The sequence below is a fragment of the Bufo gargarizans genome, chromosome 6 (assembly GCF_014858855.1).
Source record: "Bufo gargarizans isolate SCDJY-AF-19 chromosome 6, ASM1485885v1, whole genome shotgun sequence".
NCBI classification, from domain to species: Eukaryota; Metazoa; Chordata; class Amphibia; order Anura; family Bufonidae; genus Bufo; species Bufo gargarizans.
In genome coordinates this window covers 294,947,788-294,971,874 of record NC_058085.1, presented here as the reverse complement: position 1 = coordinate 294,971,874, position 24,087 = coordinate 294,947,788, and the positions used below count along the sequence as shown (strand labels likewise).

The 24,087-nt window shown below is 38.1% G+C and overlaps 1 protein-coding gene across 1 annotated transcript in view; it reads left to right on the top strand.

Annotated features, from left to right (window-relative positions):
• Positions 1 to 24,087, top strand: part of CABCOCO1 (ciliary associated calcium binding coiled-coil 1) — a 92,581-nt gene that overhangs the window by 21,647 nt on the left and 46,847 nt on the right. The window contains exons 4-5 of the mRNA XM_044300110.1: positions 630 to 774; positions 1,466 to 1,538. Coding sequence (XP_044156045.1) covers positions 630 to 774; positions 1,466 to 1,538 — 218 coding nt within the window. The remainder of the gene's footprint in view (positions 1 to 629; positions 775 to 1,465; positions 1,539 to 24,087) is intronic.

The following is a 24,087-nucleotide window of genomic DNA, read 5'->3' as shown; positions in this document are numbered from 1 at the left end:
TGTACTCCTTCTTTCTGTCTTGTCCAAATCTCTTTCTCTGCAGGATCTAAGGCTGGCAATAAAGTTCTTGCACACTTGTTTGTAATTCCCTGATGAGGGGTACAGAATTAGGATACTGCTGCCCATGACTATGTCAAAGTGTGGAAGGGTGTATTAACAATGTCAGACAAACATCCAATACTGTACTGACTGACTCCAATTGTCAGCAATGCAGATTCTGGAATTTCTAGTTATTTCTTTCTTCCTCTCTCTGTACAATAGAGTACTGTAGAATAGAGATGGCTTTCTTGATACAAGTATCTCAGAGATAGTGATTCTCTGAGACTTAGGTCTAGTCTTCTGAGGAGAGAGCACATGTAGCTCCTTTCTCTTCCTCAGCTAACACTAGACAGATAGAGGTGTATCTAGGTCCACCTCCTGGTCTTCTTCTACAAGGGCAGAGTCAGGATTGTTAACCCTGACTGATCCATACAAAAGTATGCAGATACAATACAATACATTATAACATTAATATTCTAACATTAATTTACTGTATATCATTAAATATCAATAAATAGTTGTGTAATTGCCCTATTCTGGGGTACTGCATAACCACCAGTGTGCTAAGCTGTGTTTGTCTTATGTTTCAGATAGAAGGCTGTCACTTGAAGAGAACATATTACAGCTAACAAGAGCCTTGACAGGCATAGGGCATAGTGTGCTTAAGGATAAAGGAAAATTAACAGTTTTGAGTGTCGACCAAGCTAAAGATATTATCAGCTACTTTAAAATCAGGTATGTTTCTGTGCAGCCTGAAGATACAATGCAAAATTATTAATTTGGAACTAGTAACTTGATACTTACCACCTATGTTGAAAACATTCCCTCTTAGACTAAACTGTGTAAAACTGATCCAGATGTATCACAGAGGCTGATCCTGGTTGCACTTTAGTCTTTTCTAATTTGAAACCAGTTATTAGTCCAATTTTATACCAGAATCTTGCAGCAAAGTTTTGTCACGTCTTAAGCCTTTCTCCTTTCTGGCAGGTCATGTCTTTTTCTTGCTGAGTCATGCCTCTTTGTCAGATGAAGCAGAAAAAAGTGTCTAAAACACTTTTTTCATGCATATTACACCAGAATTCTGGCACATTTTGATTAGTAAATGTTACCCAGTATGTCCCAACTGGAATGATTGCTAATAACCTAACATTTTCTACTAGATGACTACCTAGCATAGCGCACGTACAGTAGATGGCGTAACTGATGTACCAGTTTTATCACAGTGGCTCATGGGAGATGATAAATGTGATGTATTACTAGACACTTTTGACTAACTTTACTAACTTGAGATGCATTTTACGCCAGAATTGTGGTGCACTTTTGGCACAAAGTGTTGCATAACTGTGTTTGCCTGTTAAATGTAATCTATCTTTCTCGATTTGCATAATGATTTAATTTTCTTCTTTCCTCTTTTTTTACTTTTTAGTTTATTTCAGCATTATAGGCTTTATGAATGCATGTTCACTGTCCCAAGGGATCAAATGGTTGTAGGTGCAGAGGTAAGCAATAATATTCAAAGAATATTACAGTTGTTTTATATTTAGCAATTTTTGTCTGAAAACAAAAGCATATGCCTCTTTGAGTCCACCACCCAAATTTGCACAGAAAAAATTGTCTTTTATGGGGGTGATCATCTCAATGAAAAATGTATACAGAATGAATTTGCTAATAGAGTGAGCAAATACGTACAATACACAAATAATGATAAATGACCCCACAATCATGTTGTTTATGCTTGGCATCACATCAGCATATCAGAACCAGGCTCAGAACACACAGAATCAGGCCCAGCCTATGATTAATAAAACAGCTGGTGTGCTGTACACAAATCTACCTCAGCCCACATAATCATAGGTGCTCCTATCGTTCTCAGTCCCCATGATGACCCTTTCCTTTACCAATTCAAGTGTCCCCATCATTTTTGGACCCCATCATGCCACCCATCCAATCCATAGTCCCTAGTATGGCTCGCTCTCTCCTTCTTCTACTCAGCATGGCTTCCCTCTTATTCTTGGATCCCAGTATGGGCTTTCTTGTTCCTGGTCCTAAGTATGGCCCCTCTTCTCATTCCTTGTCCACAACATTACTCTTCCCCTCATTTCTGGTCCCCACCATGGCGCCACTCTCATTCCTGGTACCATTGTTTCCCTCTCATTTCTAGTCTTCAACATGACTCTAACGCTCTTTCCTGATCCCCAGTATGGTTCTCTCTCTCATTCTTGGCACCCTCCATTGTTTCTGATCTCACTAATGGTCCCCACCATGCCTCCCCTCTTATTCCTTGTTCCCAGCATGCTTCCTCCCTTATTCATAGCCCTCAGCATTTCTGTGTCTCTCATTCCTACTCTCCAGCAAGGCTCCCCTCTTATTTATGGTCCCAACATTGCTATCCCTCTTTTTGCTAGTCCACAGCATGGATCCTGTCTTATTCCTAGTCTACAGCAAGGCTCCACTTCTCATTCCTTTTCCCCTATATGGCTCTCTCATTCTTGGTCCTCAGCCTCTCTTTATTTTCCTTCCTCACTGCTAACTTTGACACCTCAGAAGCAGTGTGCAGGTTCTCTTATTCAGCAATTGTGCGGGCTGTTCAGTGTAGTACTCTTAGGCTGCACTCTATATTTCTCAGACAGCCTCCACTGTGTGGTCTTTTCAGAGGTTCCCACTAGAGATGAGCGAATTTATTAATAGTTTGATTCGGCTGATTCGCTGAATTTCACAAAAAAATTTGCTTTGTGACTAATTACTCATCACAAAGCGCATGTTTTGTAAGTAGCAGGTGCAATGACAGAGAGCTGTGATAGCGCCACCCCGTCATTGTACCCATTAGATGCCACGTTCATGCATGATTGCGGCATCTGAGTGTAAAATTAACAATACAAAAAAATGTATTCAAACTTACCGCCTCCATTTACTCCCAACGGGCCGGCCGCCACCATCTTGCTTCAAGATCTCGGCCGAAATCCTGTGCAGAGTGAGATTACGTCATAACTCCGGCTGGCGTGGTGATGTATGACGTCATCACGACGGCCAGCCTGATTATGTAATCTCACGCTGAATGGGATTTCGGCCAAGATCTGCAAGCAAGATGGAGGCGGGCGGCCCGTTGCAAGCAAATGGAGTTAGGTTTGGATTTTTTTGTTTTTTATACTATTTCAGGTTAAATCGATTCGCTGCCACGAAGCACAAGGAAATTCGGCTTCTAGGCAAATCTAATTTATCCTGAAATTCTGATCGAATTCCACTTCGTGGGATTCGATTTGCTCATCTCTAGTTCCCACTGAAAAATTTGCTAAAAATATGTTTTTTTTCGCTGGCTAGAAGGTGGATTGCTCGTAGAGGGGCAACTTCCATAGAGTGTAATAGATAGGAAAATCAGACACAGAAGAAATCGGCCAGTAAGAGGGTCTTCTCAAAGTGATGTCGTTCTGAGGAACTTTCAATGTAAATCAGGTGTTTCCAAATAATAGCTAGAAATAATACCTGGCTTTTATTCTTAAAGTTATATTTTTGATGTTATATACTCATTGGATTAAAATGGTTTCCTTATTGTGAAAGGGCACTTTACATGCTCATATTTTGGCTCCATCTTGTGCTGAGCTCTAATAGGTTTGACAGAGGTGCACGAGCTCTCAACTGTACCTCCATATGCCCACCATTTTATATGGATGGTTTTTTTCTGCTGGTTTCTGTATGAACTTGACAGAATTAAAATTGTGGCATGGGCCATCAGAGTCAGTATGTAGAGAAATATATCTATCCAAAACAGAGGTGGCATGAGGCTGCATTGCTCTGTACTGTCGTTAAGGTACAGTCCCAGTTGAGCTCTCAATATACTGCCTTTGTTAAGCATAAAGAAATTACTTCAGAAGCCATGAGGAATGGAGAGCGCTTTTCTATAGACCCAGGGAGGATTTTAATTCATTTTCAGTAATAGAGGAGCATTTATTAAACTAAATATGTATTACTCTCATACATATGAACACATGCTGTTAATGTCAAAAACAAAATGAAAAACAAAAGTATATGAAATATTATTTTATGCTTCATGGGTTAAACATAATAAAAATAAGAGACATCACCATATAAATCCCATGTAAGTAACTTATGGAAGTATACCCACCATAATTCATCTTAATTATTTATTCTATTTATCTCAACTCAGCTTTTAATAGTAAAAGTATTATTTTACATTTATATTCTTCTAAATTACATTTAAAGGCTCTACACTTTTGATGACATTTTTATTATTATAGCATTGTACTTATTTTGAGCTAAAAATCATTTTGTCAGTTGGTCTTTATTAAAAAGTCTTCTGCAGCCTTGACTTTATCTAGTAGCAAGATCTACATTTTCACTCTGTTCAATCAGGCAGCTCATGTAATGTTTATGTCCTTTTAGTCTAGGTTTAGTAGATGACTAGCACAAAATGAAAGTAAAAAGTACAATTCACACAGCTCGAAAAACTGTTAACCCTTTGTGACAGAACGGCTCAATATTTTTTAATAAAGACTAAATAAAATAAAAAGATTTCTTAGCCCAAAATGAGTAAAATACAATCATAGAAAAAATTGCCCCTGAAGGTGTACATAGCCTATAAAGTCCCAATATACCTAAATAGCATGTCATACATTTAAGAAGTTGTCATTAATGCAAACTTTTTGACCACCAACAATTGGTCGAATGAAATAGCAATCTCATTCGACCAATTGCCCCTGATGGTATACATAGCCTATACATAGCAAAAAATTGCCCCTGAAGGTATACATAGCCTATAAAGTTTAAGTCCCATTATACCTAAATAGCATGTCATACATTTAAGAAGTTTTCATTAATGCAAACTTTGACCACCAACAATTGGTCGAATGAAATAGCAATCTCATAAGCAAACTCGACAAATGTTAATGGCGAATGGTCATTGGAATGCATTATCTTCTGTGACCCATTTGCATTGAAGCAGAAAAGCTTTCGGACTTTATTAAGACCGGTGTCTAAAATGCTGGTCTTAATAAATGTGCTCCATAGACCCTATCATGCCTTCACTCCAGAATTCTGGCTTCAAAAATTCACAAAATGAGTTTTGAAATATGAGTGGGAAGTGAGAGTGGTTAACAGATTTATCTATGTGACTTTTGTAAAAAGTCACAAAAAAATCACAGTTGTGTAGGAAAAATGGAGTAGCTTTTGTAGACAAAAGTGTTAGGTTTAAGGATAAGACAAATTTGTCAAACAACTTGTGACATTTGATAAAGTACGCCAACACAGACTCAAGCAAAACTGACTTCAAATATTCCTTTCATGATAAATTCCTCCCATTGCTATAGTCTACCTGGTCCCTTGTTTTTAAACATAAGCCCTCATAGCTTATGCCATTGTATACCCAGGTCTGCTTTGGTTGATGAAACAGCTTATGGCATTTGTGAAAATTTTAGAGGTGCAACCCATAATGTCCATTATGCTTGCTACTGCTGTGAATATTTAAAATTATAGCTTATTTAATGCATTTAGACTTGGAAGTTAATGTTACAATTAAGTAATGATACTGACACTTGAACAAGTTTTAAAGCTATAATTATGTGAAAGCTGAGATCATAAAATGACCATTGTACACTAAGACCACAATTAATTAGATTTATAAAAGTTAACAAAGCTAACATTTAGGAAGGGGGGCAGCTCTGCTTGCCTTTGGACAATTTCATATTCCTATTTGCCTGTGACCATCACTGGGTCACCTTAAAGGTTATTTATCAATGCATCAAAGCTGCTAAACCCCTGTTAATTAAGTATATCTCTTGCATCAGATTTATGGTTCATTAAAACCATATTGACTTTAGCAGATATGTTGATGAGATCATTGCTTGAAATTGCAATTCCTTTTTTAGCAAAATTACACTGACAATGTAAGACATTGATATGTTGAAGGTCTGGTCAACCATGGTATTTTAACATTTTTTTTTTAAAATTAAGTTGAAGTGTTTCAAGTTGAAGTGTTTCTCTGGACAGAAACTGAAAATGTAATTAAATGTTTCTGGGAGCCATTGCATACCTCTCAAAACCACACTGAGAGTCCCTCGGCACCTGAGAAGAGTTATCTCATGAACTGCCCACTCCAGTATTTATTCTTTCCATTATCTGTAACCAGATGAATCTTCTTTTGCAGTCCAGGTACCAATAAAGTCTATGTAAAGGAACAGAAAAGTAGCTTTGCAGACACTGTTGTGTTCAGTTGTTAGAATACAAACTCCTTTATGTGTGCCAGTTATTGCATTGATTATTGGGAATCAATGTTCATACAAATGCTCATTTACAATACTTGGCCCATGTAAAGGTGCCTCTGATCACCTGATGAACAAGTAGTGTGATGATTTTTATGCAGGCACCAAAATCATTATTGCTGGGTAAGCGGGGATCATATAGAGAAGATGGTTACTACATGTAAATGCAGCTCGCACCTCCTCTGATGAGCAGGCAATTATCAGGACCGAATGGTTAGTTCCCCAAAATTGCATACTGTGTCGGTCTGTGTAAAGGACATTTTATAGTACCATGATCAGAGAACCATTTTATTTAAAGAAGGAAGGAAAGAAATTCTTCCATCTCAAGTATTGGAAGGGCTGAAGTCTGTGTATGCTGTGCGCATATATAGACTCTGTTTTACTTACTTCCAGATGCTGACTTCATCTTTCCCATGCATTTTTTTGTGTGCAACTTAATTTATTATGTGTGTTTTTATAAGTAGTCAATTATTTTCATCTGTTGCATAGTTATCCATAAGGAAGCTGTGTGTTAAAGGGGTTGTCTGGGTTTTCAGTATTTATAACCTTTCCTCGGGATAAGTCATCAATATCAGATCGGGGGGGTTCCAACACCCGGCACCCCCCGCCAATCAGCTGTATGAGGAGACAGCGCGCGCAATGTGCACTTGCCTTGTCCCATCTCTCTTCCTGCTCTGCTGCTGTATGTCTATGGGACCGCAGCAGCAGACAGCAAGAGAGAAGGGAGATGGCACGGCGTGGAAGTATTTTCTCACATATCTGTGATTTGCCATTGTGATTGTATTTATATATTTTATTGCACTTAGCACTTTATTAATAGTTTGCACAGCATTTAGCACATTCGAAAAGTCTTCAGACCCTTTCATGTTTTACACATTTTGTTATATTGCATACTTGTACTAAAATAAAATAAAAATCTAGCTTTCCCCCCATCAATCTACATTCAACACCTGATGAAGAGAAAGTGAAAAGTGAATTTTTTAACATTTTTAAAAATGTATTAAAAAGAAAAAATGAAAATTTGCATTGACTTAAATATTCAGACCTTTTGCTATGACACTTGAAATGTAGTTCTGGGGGCTTTTATGTCTTTTCCACACCTTTACCTGTGGTAAATTCAGTTGATTGGACATAATTTGGATAAGACACCCAGTCTATATAAAGTCTCACAGCAGAAAATTTATATCAGAGCAAAAACCAAGCCATGCGGAGGAAAGACCTGCCTGTAGAGCTGAGAGACAGGATTGTGTGGAGGCACAGATCTGGAGAAGGGTATAAAAAATGTTCTGCTGCATTGAAAGTTGGTCTCTTATAATGTTTAAGTGGGAGAATTCTGGAACAACCAGGGTTTTTCCTAGAGCTGGTTGCCCCACCAAACTGATCAATAAGGGGAGAAGGTCATTCCTGAGAGAAATGACTAAGAACCTAATGGTTACTCTGGCAGAGCTCCAAAGATCCTGTGTGCAGATGGGATACACTTCAAGAGGTCAACCATCTCTGCAGCACTCCACCAATCTGGGCTTTATGGCAGAGTGGCCAGAAAGAAGCCTCTCCTCAGTAAAAGATACATTAAAGCCTGCCTGTAGTTTGCAAAAAAAGCAGCTAAAGGACTCAGAGACTATGAGAAACAAGATTCTCTGGTTTAAACTTTTTGGCCTTAAGCATAATATCTGAAGTAAACCAGGCACTTCTCCTCACCTGTCCAGTACCATCCCTACAGTGAAGCATGGTGGTGGCAGCAGCATACTGTGGGGGTATTTTTCAGTGACTAGGACAGGCAGTTTAGTGCGGAATGGACAAAATATATAGATAACCAATCATAGATACATAGATCAGATTGAATAACAAATCATAACTCCATCACAGTTACTTCTAAATAATCATCAATTTTATTGGTACACAGAGTTATAACCATTGCTGGCCTCACAGACATTAAGAACATTTAAAATTAACCATCAGACTTCGGGTGTATGGCAGTTACCATTCATATAAATAAAGTGCTAGTGCAATCATATGGACAAGGTACAATCAGTGCATATATAAAGTGCTATCCTGTCTACAAAGTATCGTCACAGAGCCAGATTAAAGACCCTGGATCCTACGGACACTATCAAGCACACTACTTGCTAAATTATCGTACAATCAGCAAAAAACAATGCATACTGACCCAGGTATCTGTCACACCGTTAGACTGTGCCCCGACGTGCGTTTCGCCGTCACCTTTTTAAAATATATAGATATTCCTAATTAAAACCCGATCCAGAGTGCTCTAGACTTTAAACTAGGCTGAAGATTCACCTTCCAATAAGACATTGACATTGACCACACAGTCAAGACAACACAGGAGTGGCTTAAGGACAACTCTGTGAATGTTCTTGAGTGGCCCATTCAACCTGACCGCTTGAGAGGATCTGTAGAAAAAGAATGACATAAAATCCCCAAATCCAGATGTGCAAACCTTGTAGCATCATACTCAAGAAGACTGGAGGCCATAATCGCTGCCAAAGGTGCTTCATCTAAGTCCTGAGATAAAGGTCTGAATACTTATACCCATACTCAGTCAAGATTTTAGTTTTTCCTTTTTAATAAATTATCAAAGATTTGGAACATTCTGTTTTCACTTTCTCATAATGCAGTATTGAGTGCAGAATCTGGATATTTTTTTTTTTTTAACACAAGACTACAAAATAACAAAATGTGAAAAAGTTGAAGGATCTGAAGATTTTCCAAATGCATTGTATATACACATGTCTTATGCTTTTTGATTTTATATGGTAACTATACATTTACGACTTTAAAGTTGGATGTATGGATTTATGAATCGGTGTACCATTTCAGTCATGTTGGCCTGGTGGTCTTTTTCCTTGTCATAGATGGGCACTCCTGTGGGGTATAATTATTGTTTCAGTGCACACTAGATTTTATTTGTATTTAATCATGTGATTTGTTTAATACTGTATATTTAGGAGGCTTGCTTGTATGTCTGTTTATCCTCATCCTTCGTTGTCTTTTTTTTTATACACCCCTGCACAGTCTGACTCTGGAAGTGCTGATTGGATAGTATCTGACTGGTAACATCCACCTGACCTTCACTACAAACTGCTAGTAATTCATTCATAGCTTCTAGTTGCTAAAACAGACATGTCAGCAGAGATTACAGGTCCTCTTTGAGTATATGCACATTTTAGTCTAACTAAATTACACACAGTAAAATATTTTAGTACATATCGTTATTGTTCAGGAGAGAAAAGAGAAAGGCTACAGAGTTATGGATTTTACTCTGAACAGGACTGAGCGGCCTGAGCTGTATGTGTGTACATGTATGCTGTAAAAGACAGATGCTTGAGAAATTGTAATCAAAACTCATTACAAAAATGTGTTTTATCATATAATAGAGGCTATTCAATAACAAAAAGGATGCAAAGGTGCCCATACAAACTTGCTGATAGCAGAGGATATAGATCTTGGTTTAACAGGTAGTAGGGGTTAAGTATGCACATATTTTAGACCGTTGTTTCTTTAATTAAATTACTCACAGGAAAAGATTTTTATACATATCATTACCTCGGCTCCTAAATCTTTCTAAAACAAGACAGGAATTATAATAGCAGTAGCGTTTAATTGGTAAAAGTACCTTTCTTTTTAATTTACAGCAGGCACAATATTTGGCCTTCTTTAATCTTTTGATATCTGTCTTGTTCAAGAGATTACTTCTTTATTGGTTTAGAAATGAATTCAGTCAATTACTTCAGCGCTCTCGGGGGAGTTATGTACAGCCTGAATAATTTGAACACATCTATCTTTATTAAGCATTCAATAATGTGTTCCTTTTACATCCTAACAGTATTTCTGCTGCTTTTGTCATTTAATGATTTTTGTGTTAGGTGAGCATTTTGCTTTGACCTCTTTTTTGCTCTGAAACTTATTACTAGTATTTTGATTTATATTTTTCACCGACTCCATTGTTGAGTAGCTATAGAGTGGTTTTTTTTTTTTTTTATATATCTTTGTGCCAATTTGTGTAATTTTAATGTGTTATTACTATGTCATAGCACAGAGGGAACATTGTTACCTGTGACAGTTTTCTATTTGCAAGCATTGAAACAATTCTGGTCCTCGATAGCTGGCCGCTTTCATTTTATTACCTTGGCTCAGAACTTTGGAAACATTTAGGCAAGCTGTGAAATACATAGGACAACTCTCCTCTTAGAAAAGAGGATTTATTGACGTTCTGCTTCAGTGAGGAAAAAAATATTTTCCAGACTCACACCAGGATTTTACAATGAAAATAATAGGATTATTTAATTTACAAACAACAGGCTACTATAAAAATAGATGACGGTCTGCTGTAATGATAATGAGAATTCTATATTGGAAAGGAGAATAATGGAAATCAGGGGAGAGAGCACATTTAATATCGTCTCTGTGAAATTCCTCATCTGAGACATAAAACTGACTCTGTTATAACATAGATAGGAAAGTTCATTCCTTAAAAATGATAAGAACACAGATCATTTTATGGAAAAATGATATTTGTTAGTTTATACATCTTCAAAAAAGTTATTTTTTCCCCCCACACAGATATAGTAGTGTATTCTGCAAAGAAGATTGATAGCCTTCTACATTTTTTGATTTTTTATTGGGTTATATGGTATATTGTGTTTAATTGAAAATAAATGTTGTGTGACATGTTAAACTGTTTTCGAATAGTACCAAAGGGCTGTAAAATAAAAAAAAGTACTGATCCCCAGACGCTTACGGTCTCTACCTCTTGGTCCTTCTCAACATATAGGAAATGACCAATAAGCCAATCACTACCTGCACCAGAGACCTGACTAAGTAAGTGATTGACTGTGGGGTACTTTCCTGAACTTTTCTAAACCTTTTTTTTTTTCATTGAATCAGCTGGGCAACAACCCATTTAAACTTGTCACCTACTTCCCCCCTCCTCCCCCCAAAAAAGGTGCTTAATACAGAAGAAAAAAGTGTGATTGAAATACTTAAAGTAGTTTTCCGGGATTTTCATATTGATGGAATATCCTTAAGAGAGGTCATCAATATGAAATCCACGAGGGTCCTACTTCCGCGACAACCACCAATCAGCTGTATGAAGAGGCTGCAGTACTCTGTACACAGCACGATCTGCTGCTCAGAAATGATTGCTGCATGAAAGATGATTTCACCCAATGAACAAGTGTTTTGCTCATTTATCAGTACATTTACACATTTACATGGGCCTGTTATCGGCAATGAATGTTCCTTCCCTGCAATCGGCTTGGCAATTGGGCTGTGTAACGTCAGCATTAGATAATGTTATCAGATCGACATCAATAGGGGAAAATCAAGCTGACAGCAGTCACATCAGGCCATTCTTCATCTCAGGCTGCCATATTAATCAGATTTTTGGAGTCAGAATTGGAGACAATTTATCCTGCGAGATAGACTTGTCTTTCCACCTTATATTGCCCTGCAATGTTGAGTTACTGCTATTGCTCATCATAAGGTAATGAGATAACACCTCCACCACCGCAATCATGCCATTGTCAGGGGTTAAGACATTCTCCCTAACAGAGGCTCATTTGACTCTAGATGTGTGGCACATTTTAGCCGCCAGTAATAGCTTTCAGTTGCGTCCTCACTGTGCAGTTGACCACATGCACCAACCAGTGCCCCCATAAGTTTGCCACAAGCTCTTGCTACCATTGGTTGCCATAAATGGACGTGGCTTGCCCATTTTCAACAAGCTAAACTGATGGGTTTGACTCTTACTGTACTCATACGCGCAAGATAAATGTCAGTGGATCCCACTAAGTTGTAGGGACCAACTGCCCAGGAGATAAGGATGTGACTGGCAATGTCATTTCTCCCTCTGCCTATGATAGTAAGTGGGTTCTTTATTAATCTGAACATGCATAGGGCAAGGTAGCTGTTGGTGCATACCTGTGCAATGCCAGCTTAAATAATCTAATAATGTGAATGTGAAAAAGCTCCATGGAACAATCTCAACACTATAGAGTGAAAACATTGGAAAAGAACAGAGAGAATCAATATTAGCCAATCATGAGACTATAGACATGTGTTCAGACTACCACAGACCTTATTTGCAGTTTTGTCTTGAAACATTGTGATTACTGGTCTCCGTTTTTGGTTAGTAGTTAGATGAGTATTTGGTGCCTTATACGTAATCTTCGCCTAAAATGATCTTCATGCAGCAAAAACTTTGAATAGTTAAAGGGAGTCTGTCACCAGCATTTCACTTTTTTAACCCTTCCCACAGCTCCCTAGCATGCTTACAGTTAATAAAAACTTTACCTCTGGCATCAATCCTGGACTTATAGAACCCTCAAAAACGATCTTTATAAGATATGCAAATGAGGGCTCGCAAGTGCCCAGGGCGGCGTTACTCTCTTAGGTGCCCTGCTTGCTCAGCCTTCTCATTGCGTCCCCCCGCCCCTTCCTACCCTCTGCCCGCCCATCCTTTCCCTCTGACTGCCTTTGTACTAACTTATTATGCTGCCGATATCCCGCGCCGGCGCACTCATTGCTTTGGCCTGCGCATGCGCACTGCGATGCCCATTCCTTGTACGGCATCACAGTAACTATTGCGCATGCCCGGGCTAACGATTAGATTCAGTTGCAAAAAATGGACTGTGGCAGTATTGCTTTGTGTATGCCAAACAACATTATAGTAGTTAAATCTCAAAAATGACTTGCAAGATCTCAATCCCATATTCACATTTGACACACCATTAAGCAGTTTAGTATTCGTGGAACGTGCGTATTCTCTCAGAGCTGGAACATGTCTTCTTTCCAGTATTATTGTTACTTTTGTAAGACCACAATCCCGTCTGCTGATAATTCTGTGTGTTCTCTTAATAGAATATGTTTGTGATGTTCATTTAATCAAGAAAGACGTCACAAGGTAGATATTACTAATCCTTTGACGTGGCCATAGTCCGACAAGCAGACGCAGTTGTCTCTTTTAAGAAAGTCGATGTATCTGTCATTTTTATTAATGGCTTTAAGCTTGAGTTCCAGCAGAAAGCAGAGTCTCTCCAGCAATTGATTGCTATGAACAGAATTAACCCATAAAAAATTATTTTGATGAAATAATGTATATCTAGGTGTCGACCAAACTTTATCCAGCATTGTGCCACTGTTTATCTTTACTACAAGTACTGTGCTGCTATCTACCTGTATTACATGTTGCTTAATGCTTTCTACCTGTACTACGTGTACTGTACTATTTTCTAGAGGTTCTATATGCACTGCACAGCTTTTTACCCATATTTTATGTATTGTACTGCTGTCTTCATGTATTACATGTCCTGCTGCATTTTTACATGTGCTAAATGCTCTGTACCTGTTCTACATGTACAGTATGGCTCTCGACCTGTACTATGTATACTGTGCTGCTGTGTACCTATACTAAATATACTGTACTGTTATCTATCTGTGCTATACGTTCTGTCCGCTATCTCTTTTTATTAAATGTTCTGTACAGTTTTGTACCTGTACAAAATGCTCTGTGCTGTTCTAGACCTGGCTACATACACTGTAGTGCTCTCTATTTGTACTACATGTACTATACTGCTACCTGTACCACATGTACTGTACGGCTACCTCCCAGGATTACATCTGATTCTGATCCTTTAGACACCAGGTGAGGCAGATCTATTTCATAGTCACTGTATAACCCTGAAGAAGTCATTCACTAGTTCCCAGATCTCTCATTATGACTTTTATATATTAGGATATGCTTTAACTGTATTGGTTATGATTAGGGATGACCAAACTTGCTAAAATTCATCTTGGTCCAGTTCGTCAAATCGGCTAAGAAATTTGATTCGGGTAAAAATCAATTCAACACAAATCAAAAGTGCTATGAATACCTGGAATAGTCTCCTTCTTCTCTCTCTCGAAATTCTGATTCTTCTAAAATCAGATTCGCTCCTCTCTAGTAGTTAGGATCTTATTTTTCTGTGACCTTATTTCCTATAATCTGATGTTACAATATATTCAAGTTACAAAGGTGAACCAAGAACAAATCTGTATTATAACTTGACGTCAAGCTGCATTGCATAGATAAATTGTTGGAGACCACTTACTCTGGGAACCAGCAGGAGGCGCAAGTGTGAAGGCTCTTAATTCGTTGTCTATAGATTCATCTACATTTTAAGAGCAGTTAAAGTTTGTTCTATGAGTGAAAACATATAAGCGCAGCGAGTGGAGCAGTTGTAAATATAATTGTTAGTTGTGTGACTACACCATTTGTGCTCCTTGTCTTTGTATTAGGGTAATGCTTAGTATGTTTTTTTTTTTTTTTTGTAATAGTTCCGAATTCTCAAGCTGGCTTCAGGTTTCAGCGGAAAGATTCCAGTACAGTGTCACAGTTCAGTTGATTATTTTATTTACACATGTTTTTGAGCTCAAGAAAAAAACAACACATCTTTAAACTAGGCCATATTTGAAAACTTTTATATGCAGAGTAGGCATTATTTTATCTTTTCTTTCCACACTCAGGAGAACAGTAGAATATGCTGTATTTTAATTTCTAAGATCTTTGGCTTTCCCATGTTAAGCAACTGCCAGCTATGAGGTCAGAATGACTAATGTGAGTTCAAACCACTAAACCACTTTATTCTGGGCAAAACTGGCTTCAGTAAGTATGAAACAGATGATACATGGCTTGTATGACTATATTACTAATGTTAATGGAGTGAGATTATTATGAACATAATAACATTTCTAATGTATTTGTTTCCTGCTCTAGTATACCCTAATTAAATAAATACAAGTACATTGCATTTCAATAAGCATATTATATAAGCATGTAATTACATCTTAAAATTACCACGGCCTTCAAATACTCTAAATATACAGTATTTTCTATCTCAGATCTGTATCTTATTATTTCTACCTTATAGCATAGCTGTCTACTCTATAAGAAAATGATGTACAAAAACATATATACACATCAGAAAATACAAATTTGCTAAGTAAAAATATTCCTGTTCAGCAGATAAAATGGCAACATTCCTTTTGTTCTCCTTGAGCAACCCCCCCAACCACAGACGAGAGGAAAAATAACTACCACAAATTCATGATAATCCCACCATATATTCCAGAACTTCTTATAAGACCTTTGCTTCTAATCAACCACAATAATGTTAGAGAAATAATGTTTCCATCCATTTAAAGGAGGATCTTAACTCGCCATCAAGTCTTTTGTGATAATCTTTTTAGCAAAAATATACTACGTTAAAAGAATTACTCTTCAGCAAGGATAAATCACCCAATAAACATAATTTCACATCAAGTGGAATCTGAATGTTTCGATTTTGATATGTAGCCATACAGTGTTCCTGTTAAGCTGCACGGGTGTGTGGCTGCGCAGCTTTTAGACCTTCTCTACTCAGTTGGGATGACACAGCTGCAGAGTTGTTGGTGCTTGAGGAACATCATTCCTGAGCTCTCAGCTACAGCAGCATATAATGCTGCTTTGGAGTCCAAGCAACATTTAGCGGCTTGGACTGTTGCAGCACAGAGCTCCTATTTCACTGGCTGCTGCCCCCAATCAGAACGTTTGAAAGGGAGAGAGGAGAAAGGGGATGGGTTGTCTCAGCACCCTCTCTGTTTACACAGACTATCATTTCAGCTCTCATCATAGTTCATTGAGCCCACATGTCCTCAGAGCCATAAAAGGGGTCGCAGGCTGCACAACCTGTGTTCACAAATGCAGATTACTTGTTATTGCAATACTGCCTATGAAGATAATGATATGGCTACTGAAAAGTAACTTGTACTGAACAGATTATTAGGCCTAGTGGTCATTGTGAAAACTGCAGCATTGACTGTTTAGTCGACCAAGGGGAGGGCTGAGTGAACTGTGATGACTGTGTGAGGATCAAAGCTTTAGGACTTAATGTCTGAGGAGAGTGAATGAATGTCGTTGAGCAGATTAAAAGTAATGTATCAAAAATGACCCAGTGATCAAATTTTTTTTTTTTTGTTAAACATATTTTATTTAGAATATTTAGTGTTTTTTTTTCCATGTCACTATATTTTTTAACCCCTTAGGGACGCATGACGTACCGGTACGGCATGTTTCCCGAGTCCTTAAGGACCCATGACGTAACGGTACATCATGAGTTTAAAACGGGATTGCGGAAATGCGGGGGTAATCGGAACAGGATGCCCGCTGAAATCATTGAGTGGGCATCCTGTCACAACGCCGTCATATGACCCCCCGTATCGGCGATCGCAGCAAACCGCAGGTCAATTAAGACCTGTGGTTTGCAGCGCTTTCTGCAGTTTCCGATCCCCGCGGATAAGAAACTTTAAAATGCCTAAAAAAAAGATTTTTCACCCCCTGCACCCCTGAATGATTTTATGTCAGCGGGGGGGGTTGCAGGCGGTGCGGGAGGCGGGCAGTATGGCAGACGGGATCGCGATCCCCGCCCACCTCCTCTTGAATATTCATTGGTGTCCAGTGGTTATACCAGAGTGTCAGCACATTGCTGACACTCTGGTATAAACGGCTGACATCTGTGCTGCGATGTCAGCCGTTTAACCCTTTCCATACGGACCGCGGTATGGAAAGGGTTAACAGTCAGGGAGCTCCCTCTCCCATCGGGGGGCTGCTGTGCCTTTGCAGCCCCCAGACAGGATGGGGTGACATAGGGAGGGAGCCCCCCTCCTTACCTTTCCCCGTATGCTCAGTTGTGGCAGACGGGGAAGGTTCCCATGGCAACAGGACACCTTCTCAGGCATCCTACTGTCCATGGTGCTGAACAGATCTGTGCTAAAGGCATAGATCTGTTCAGACAATGTGTAAGTAAAATACAGTACAATACACTATATAGTGTATTGTTTTTTTTTATACAGACATCAGACCCACTGGATCTTCAAGAACCAAGTGGGTCTGGGAAAAAAAAAGTAAAAAAAAAAGTAAAGATAAATAAAAACACATTTATCACTGAATAAAAATTAAAATACACTACACATATTAGGTATCGCCGCGTCCGTAACGACCTGATCTATAAAACGGTCATATTACTTTCCCCACACGGTGAACGCCATATAAATTAAAAACTTTGAGGAAATTTAAATTTTGCCCACCTTACTTCCCAATAAAGGTAATAAAAGTAATAAAAAAAGTCGCATGTACGCCAAAATAGTATTATTATTATTTATTATTAAAGCGCCATTCATTCCATAGCGCTGTACATATGATGAGGGGTGCACATACATAACACAGACAATTGCACTAATCATAAACATGATGAGTTGCAAACTGGTACAGGAGAGAGGGCCCTGCCCGTGAGGGCTTACAATCTACATGGGACCAATCAAACAGTCATTTCATCCCGCAAAAATCATACCATACCCAAGATAATCGCCCAAAAACTGAAAAAACTATGGCTCTTAGACTATGGAAACACTAAGACATGATTTTTTATGTTTCAAAAAGGAAATCATTGTGTAAAACTCTCATAAATAAATAAAAAGTATACATACTAAGTATCGCCGCGTCCGTATCGACCGGCTCTATAAAAATATCACATGACCTAACCCCTCAGGTAAACACCATAAAAAAATTAAAATTAAAACGGTGTAAAAAAAAAGCAATTTTTTGTCATCTTACGTCACAAAAAGTGTAATAGCAAGCGATCAAAAAGTCATATGCACCCCAAAATAGTGCCAACCAAACAGTCATCTCACCCCACAAAAAATGAGACCCTACCTAAGATAATCGCCCAAAAACTGAAAAAACTCTGGCTCTCAGACTATGGAGACACTAAAACATGTTTTTTTTGTTTCAAAAATGAAATCATTGTGTAAAACTTAAATTAAAAAAATTGTATACATATTAGGTATTGCCACGTCCGTGACAACCTGCTCTATAAAAATACCACATGATCTAACCTGTCAGATGAATGTTGTAAATATAAAAAAAAAACGGTGCCAAAAAAGCTATTTCTTGTTACCTTGCCTTACAAAAAGTGTAATATAGAGCAACCAAAAATCATATGTACCCTAAACTAGTACCAACAAAACTTCCACCCTATCCCGTAGTTTCTAAAATGGGGTAACTTTTTTGGAGTTTCTACTCTAGGGGTGCATCAGGGGGGCTTCAAATGGGACATGGTGTCCAAAAAAACTGTCTAGCAAAATCTGCCTTCCAAAAACCATATTGCATTCCTTTCCTTCTGCGCCCTGCCATGTTCCCGTACAGCAGTTTATGACATATGGGGTGTTTCTGTAAACTACAGAATCAGGGCCATAAATATTGAGCTTTGTTTGGCTGTTAACCCTTGCTTTGTAACTGGAAAAAAAATATAAAAATGGAAAATCTGCCAAAAAAGTGAAATTTTGAAATTGTATCTCTATTTTCCAACACCTGCAACACCTAAAGGGTTAACCAAGTTTGTAAAATCAGTTTTGAATACCTTGAGGGGTGTAGTTTCTTAGATGGGGGTCACTTTTATGGAGTTTCTACTCTAGGGGTGCATCAGGGGGGCTTCAAATGGGATATAGTGTAAAAAAAAACTGTCCAGCAAAATCTGCCTTCCAAAAACCATACGGCGCACCTTTCCCTCTACGCCCTACTGTGTGCCTGTACAGTAGTTTACGGCCACATATGGGGTGTTTCTGCAAACTACAGAATCGGGGCAATAAATATAGCATTTTGTTTGGCTGTTAACCCTTGCTTTGTTACTGGAAAAAATGGATTAAAATGGAAAATTTGCCCAAAAAAATCAAAATTCTGAAATTTTATCACCATTTGCCATTAACTCTGGAACACATAAAGGGTTAACGATATTTGTAAAATCTGTTTTGAATACCTTGAGGGGTGTAGTTTCTAGAATGGGGTCATTTTTGGGTGGTTTCTATTGTTAGCCTCACAAAGTGACTTCAGACCTGAACTGGTCCCTAAAAAGTGGTCTAAAAATTTCAAGATTTTCTTCTTAACTTTTAAGCCTTATAACATCCCCCAAAAATAAAATATCATTCCAAAATTGATCCAATCATGAAGTAAACATATGGGGAATGTAAAGTAATAACTATTTTGGTAGGTATTACTATGTATTTTATAGAAGTAGAGAAATTGAAACTTGGAAATGTGCAATTTTTTACAATTTTTTTACAATTTTTTTGTAAATTTGGTATTTTTTTTATAAATAAAAATGTTTTTTTTTACTTCATTTTACCAGTGTCATGAAGTACAATATATGACGACAAAACAATCTCAGAATGGCCTGGATAAGTCAAAGCGTTTTAAAGTTATCAGCACTTAAAGTGACACTGATCAGATTTGAAAAAAATTGCCAAGTCCTTAAGGGGTTAAATGCAATTCTGCAGTTTTTGCAATGACCACTAGGCCTAATAATCTGTTCAGTACAAGTTACTTTTCAGTAGCCATATCATTATCTTAATAGGCAGTATTGCAATAACAAGTAGCACCTCTATATAGATAACACAGGATCCACCATTAACAGTAGGTGAAACCACGGCTTATCTTATTTACAATGGTCACAGAGAATGCCTAAAAAATTCTCTCATAGAAGTAAAAAAGTAAAGTCAGCTCCAGTCTATTGTGTCTATTGTCCTTCCGGCTGCTCTCAAAGAATACGAAGTCTTGGCATTGAGAAGCTTAATGGCCAGTGTGAAAGCTGCATGTTTTTTTTTATAAAGATAGTGACAGGGAAAAATTAAGAAAAAACATTATAAACATTTTATACAAATATGTATCTGTTTAACATCAAAACAATAGGTCATTTTCTGATTACACATTCCCATTAGCTACAGAACAGACCTTACATTAGTAAGTTCCTGTTAACACATAATAACCCCTTCCACCATATATGTACAGTGAAAGTCTGGTCTTCTAACATGGTGCCTTCTCAGAAGTGGAATGGATGCCATAGCCCCCGGGAGTCTCCTGTTTTACACAACAGGCACCTGGAGGCAATGTCCTTGATTGGCGATAATGCCGATCATGAACATTTAAACATTTAAAATATCAGTTCCTGTGGTCGAGGGAAACATTCAGTTGCTGTGGCACCCTCTGGCCTTCTGAATGCTCTGAGGCCTTCCACAGTGATGTGGCAGGGCTCCATAGGACCATAGCAAATCTCCCATAGACTGCAGTAGTAACTCATTGCAGTCTATTGGATCAGCAATCAAATGATCTCATGTTCAAGCTAACCAGGGGAACTTAATAAAAAAGTTTAAAAATAAAGCTTTTGAAAAATATGAATGAAATATAAAAATCCACCCCATTTTCCCCATATTAAAAATGAAAATAAACAAGTAGTATTAAAATATAAACATATTTATCCCGTATGGTAAACGGTGGAACAGGGGGGGGGGGGGAATTCAAAATAGGCAATTTGCCTTTTTTATCGCTCCACCTTTCAAACATAGATTTTTTTTTTCAGACAGTTTCTGCTATTTGTTCCAGCAAGTGCACCCTGATCTATAAATGTACATTCTTTTTTGATCCATAAATTTCACAAATCGTTTCATGTTTGCACTTTGCACTACTTGTCTTTTCACCACCTAAGGTTTATGGTTACCTTAAAGGGGTAATACAGTTTCAGTTGTAATAAAAAGTCATGCATTTTTGCTAGATCTCTATTAGATCTCTGCTGTTACTAAATAAAATCATCATCTATTTTCAGGGCGTAAAAATCTTTTCTGAACAAGTGATAGACACACAGGTGCATGGGTTATTGCAGAACATAGATCTGATGACTGTACTGTAAAGGCGCACATACATTTAAGGCATGATTTGATCACACTCATTCATTTTATATGTGTGAAGAATTTTTCCAGATCCTTCCAGGTACCTGATGGTCTTATTACCTTTTCCCCATTGATAAAAACGATGCACTCTTGGCTGACAGTTTTTTAATAACTGTGGCCACTAGGACTCTCATAAGCCCTAAATATAACCAGGACAAGGATTTTTATCCACAGGAAGTAATCCGTGTAGGTTCTCATTAAATGTCAAGAGATCATGAAAACTGTGGGAAACTGATTCAGAATTTTTGAAAATTATAAAACTTATAACTCATAATACAATAAATTACATTTATTTGCTGAAACTGTAATACCTCTTAAACTTTAGCATTGATGCAGTAAAATAATTTGTCAGATGGATCAGTTACAGATTCCAAAGGGTTAAACAGTCAAACAAATATGTTAAAGGCATCCAATTCAGAGCAGGGATGAAAGTCCTAGAAAATATGTCGAAAGGTATCAGTGAACACAAGGAACATGATTGTCTAGGCTATGGTCTTTTCTGTGGCACCCTATGGATATTGGATAGAAAAGGTATTGATGTTTTGGCCTGTGTTGTTAGAGAACACTTTTGTGAATGCTGAGGGAAGCAAAGACTTCAAGTGACTTAATGAAAACCTATTGACGTTCATTGGAAAAATTTTTTTTAGTATTCATACAGGTGCCAAGAGTCTAAATAAACTTGATGGCAAAGAATACGATTAACAGTAATATAATTACACCCCCCCCCCCCCCATCACACAAAAACTTATGTGAATAGAAAATATAGCATTATAATGTGTTTATTATATCATGAAAAAATGACAATCCACAGTACTGCCATACAGTGACTGAATATCAGAATCATACAGAGGGCAAGTACAGTGCTCCCATGTATACACCATTTCAGTACATGATATTGGCACAACTGCTAGGCTACAAATTGAACATAAATCAGACCCCAAACATAGCCGAGACCCAAATTTGCTATACACCAAAAGGCAGTACTTTTAAGCTAAACATTCTTGAACTCTTTAATAACCAGTCCTGGAAAGGCCTTAATGACCAGACACAATTTTGTAATTTAGCACATGTGGTGGTTTAACGGCTGTAACTTTTTTATTTGTTGGACTACCGATGTTTGCAATTTTTTTTTTACGTGACACATTAGGCTTTTTTATAATATATTTTTGCAATATGTAAACCGACACCAAAATAAATTATTAAAATGGGTTCCCTTTTTTGAGTCAGTCGTTTGGTCCCCAAGAAGTCATTAAAAGACCTCTGGGGGACACTGACATTTTTGTTTTTTTTCTATTTTGCATTTTTTTACTACTGTAACTGCGAGAACCAAAGTAGTCCCAGTTTCAGGGGGAAACAGCTCTCCCTGTGACGGCATTATACAGATACAGTGCTGATCAAGCTTTTCTAATACCCTGCAGCCCAATGCACCTGGCCACTGTCTCGATTCACTGTACAACTAATTGAGTGCAATGCACCCAGGCCAGAAAAGGGGAAAGCAGAAGCGCTAATGAACTGCTGCTGTCTTCTGCTCAGAGTCCCCGGCTGTTACTGACAGCCAGAGACCCAATCGGCTCCTGTTAGATTGCAAGAGCTTTAATCCTGCACTGTTCATACAATGATAAAGATCAGAGCCCTATAACAAGTGCTGTACATGGACGGTGCATGGTTGCAATGAGGTTAAAACACTATGGATTCTTTTACTGCATACAAGGACTAATGTATTATAGAAAAGGTACAGTGCTTACAAAAGTAGAAAAGAGACAAAATATACTCACGTCACCTTTTCATTACTAGTGCCATACATAGATTAAGTAACACTGCCATACAGTATGCTGGGTATCATCACAATGCAGACTTGACCAAAATATATAGTAGTGATTGGGCACTCAGTCTAACAAAACTATCTACAAATAAAGGGGATGGCTTAGTTATTGAAATGGACCAATTAGCCAATCTCCTTGTCACACAGCACTGGCCAAGTGGTGGCACAGAAACCTGTCTTGTTTCAAGACCAAGCCTCAAATGGAAGTGTAAGAACCATGGCTAACATTGGGAAATTGGTAGATCTTTGAGCTATAAAGTATATGGTGAAAACATTTTCAGACCCTTTTATTTTATTTTTTTACAATTTGTTGTGTTGCTGCAGTGCTAATATAAAAAAAATCAGACCCTATGTTATAACACTTGGAATTTAAAGCTGGGGGTCTTTCATTTGTCTTGATTATCTTTGGAATGTTTCTATGTCTTGATTGGATTCCACCTGTGTAAATTCAGTTGATTGGACATGATTTGTAAAGATATAACCTCACCTACATAAGGTCTCACAGCTGACAATGCACATCAGAGTAAAAACCAAGCCATGAGGAGGAAAGAACTGCCTGTAGAGCTCAGAGACAGGATTGTGTTAAGGAACAGAGCTGGAGAAGGGTACAAATAGTTCCAGAGATCCTTTGTGCAGATGGGAGAAACTTACAGAAAGTCAACCATCACTACAACACCACCTATATCACCTTTTAGGCCTCTCAGACTGCGAGAAATAAGATTGTCTGGTCTTATGAAACCAAGATTTAACTTTTTGGCCTCAATGCTAAGTGTCATGTCTGGAGAAAACCAGGCACTGCTCATCAACTGCCCAATACCATCCCTACAGTGAAGCATGGTGGTGGTGGTAGCATCATGTCTTCGGAGTGTTTTTCAGTGACTGGGATAGGGAGACTGTTCAGGGTTAAGGGAAACCTGAATAGAGCAAAGTACATTGATATACCTAATTCCTAATAGAAACATGACCCTGAGTGCTCTAGACCTTGGGCCATGACCCTGAGCGCTGGGCCAAACATTCACCTTCTAATAAGACAATGACGCTAAGCACACTGCCAAGACAACAGTGACTTAGGAACAACTCAATGAATGTCCTTGAGTGGCCCAGCCATAGCCCTGACGAACCCAATTGAACATCTCAGTTGAG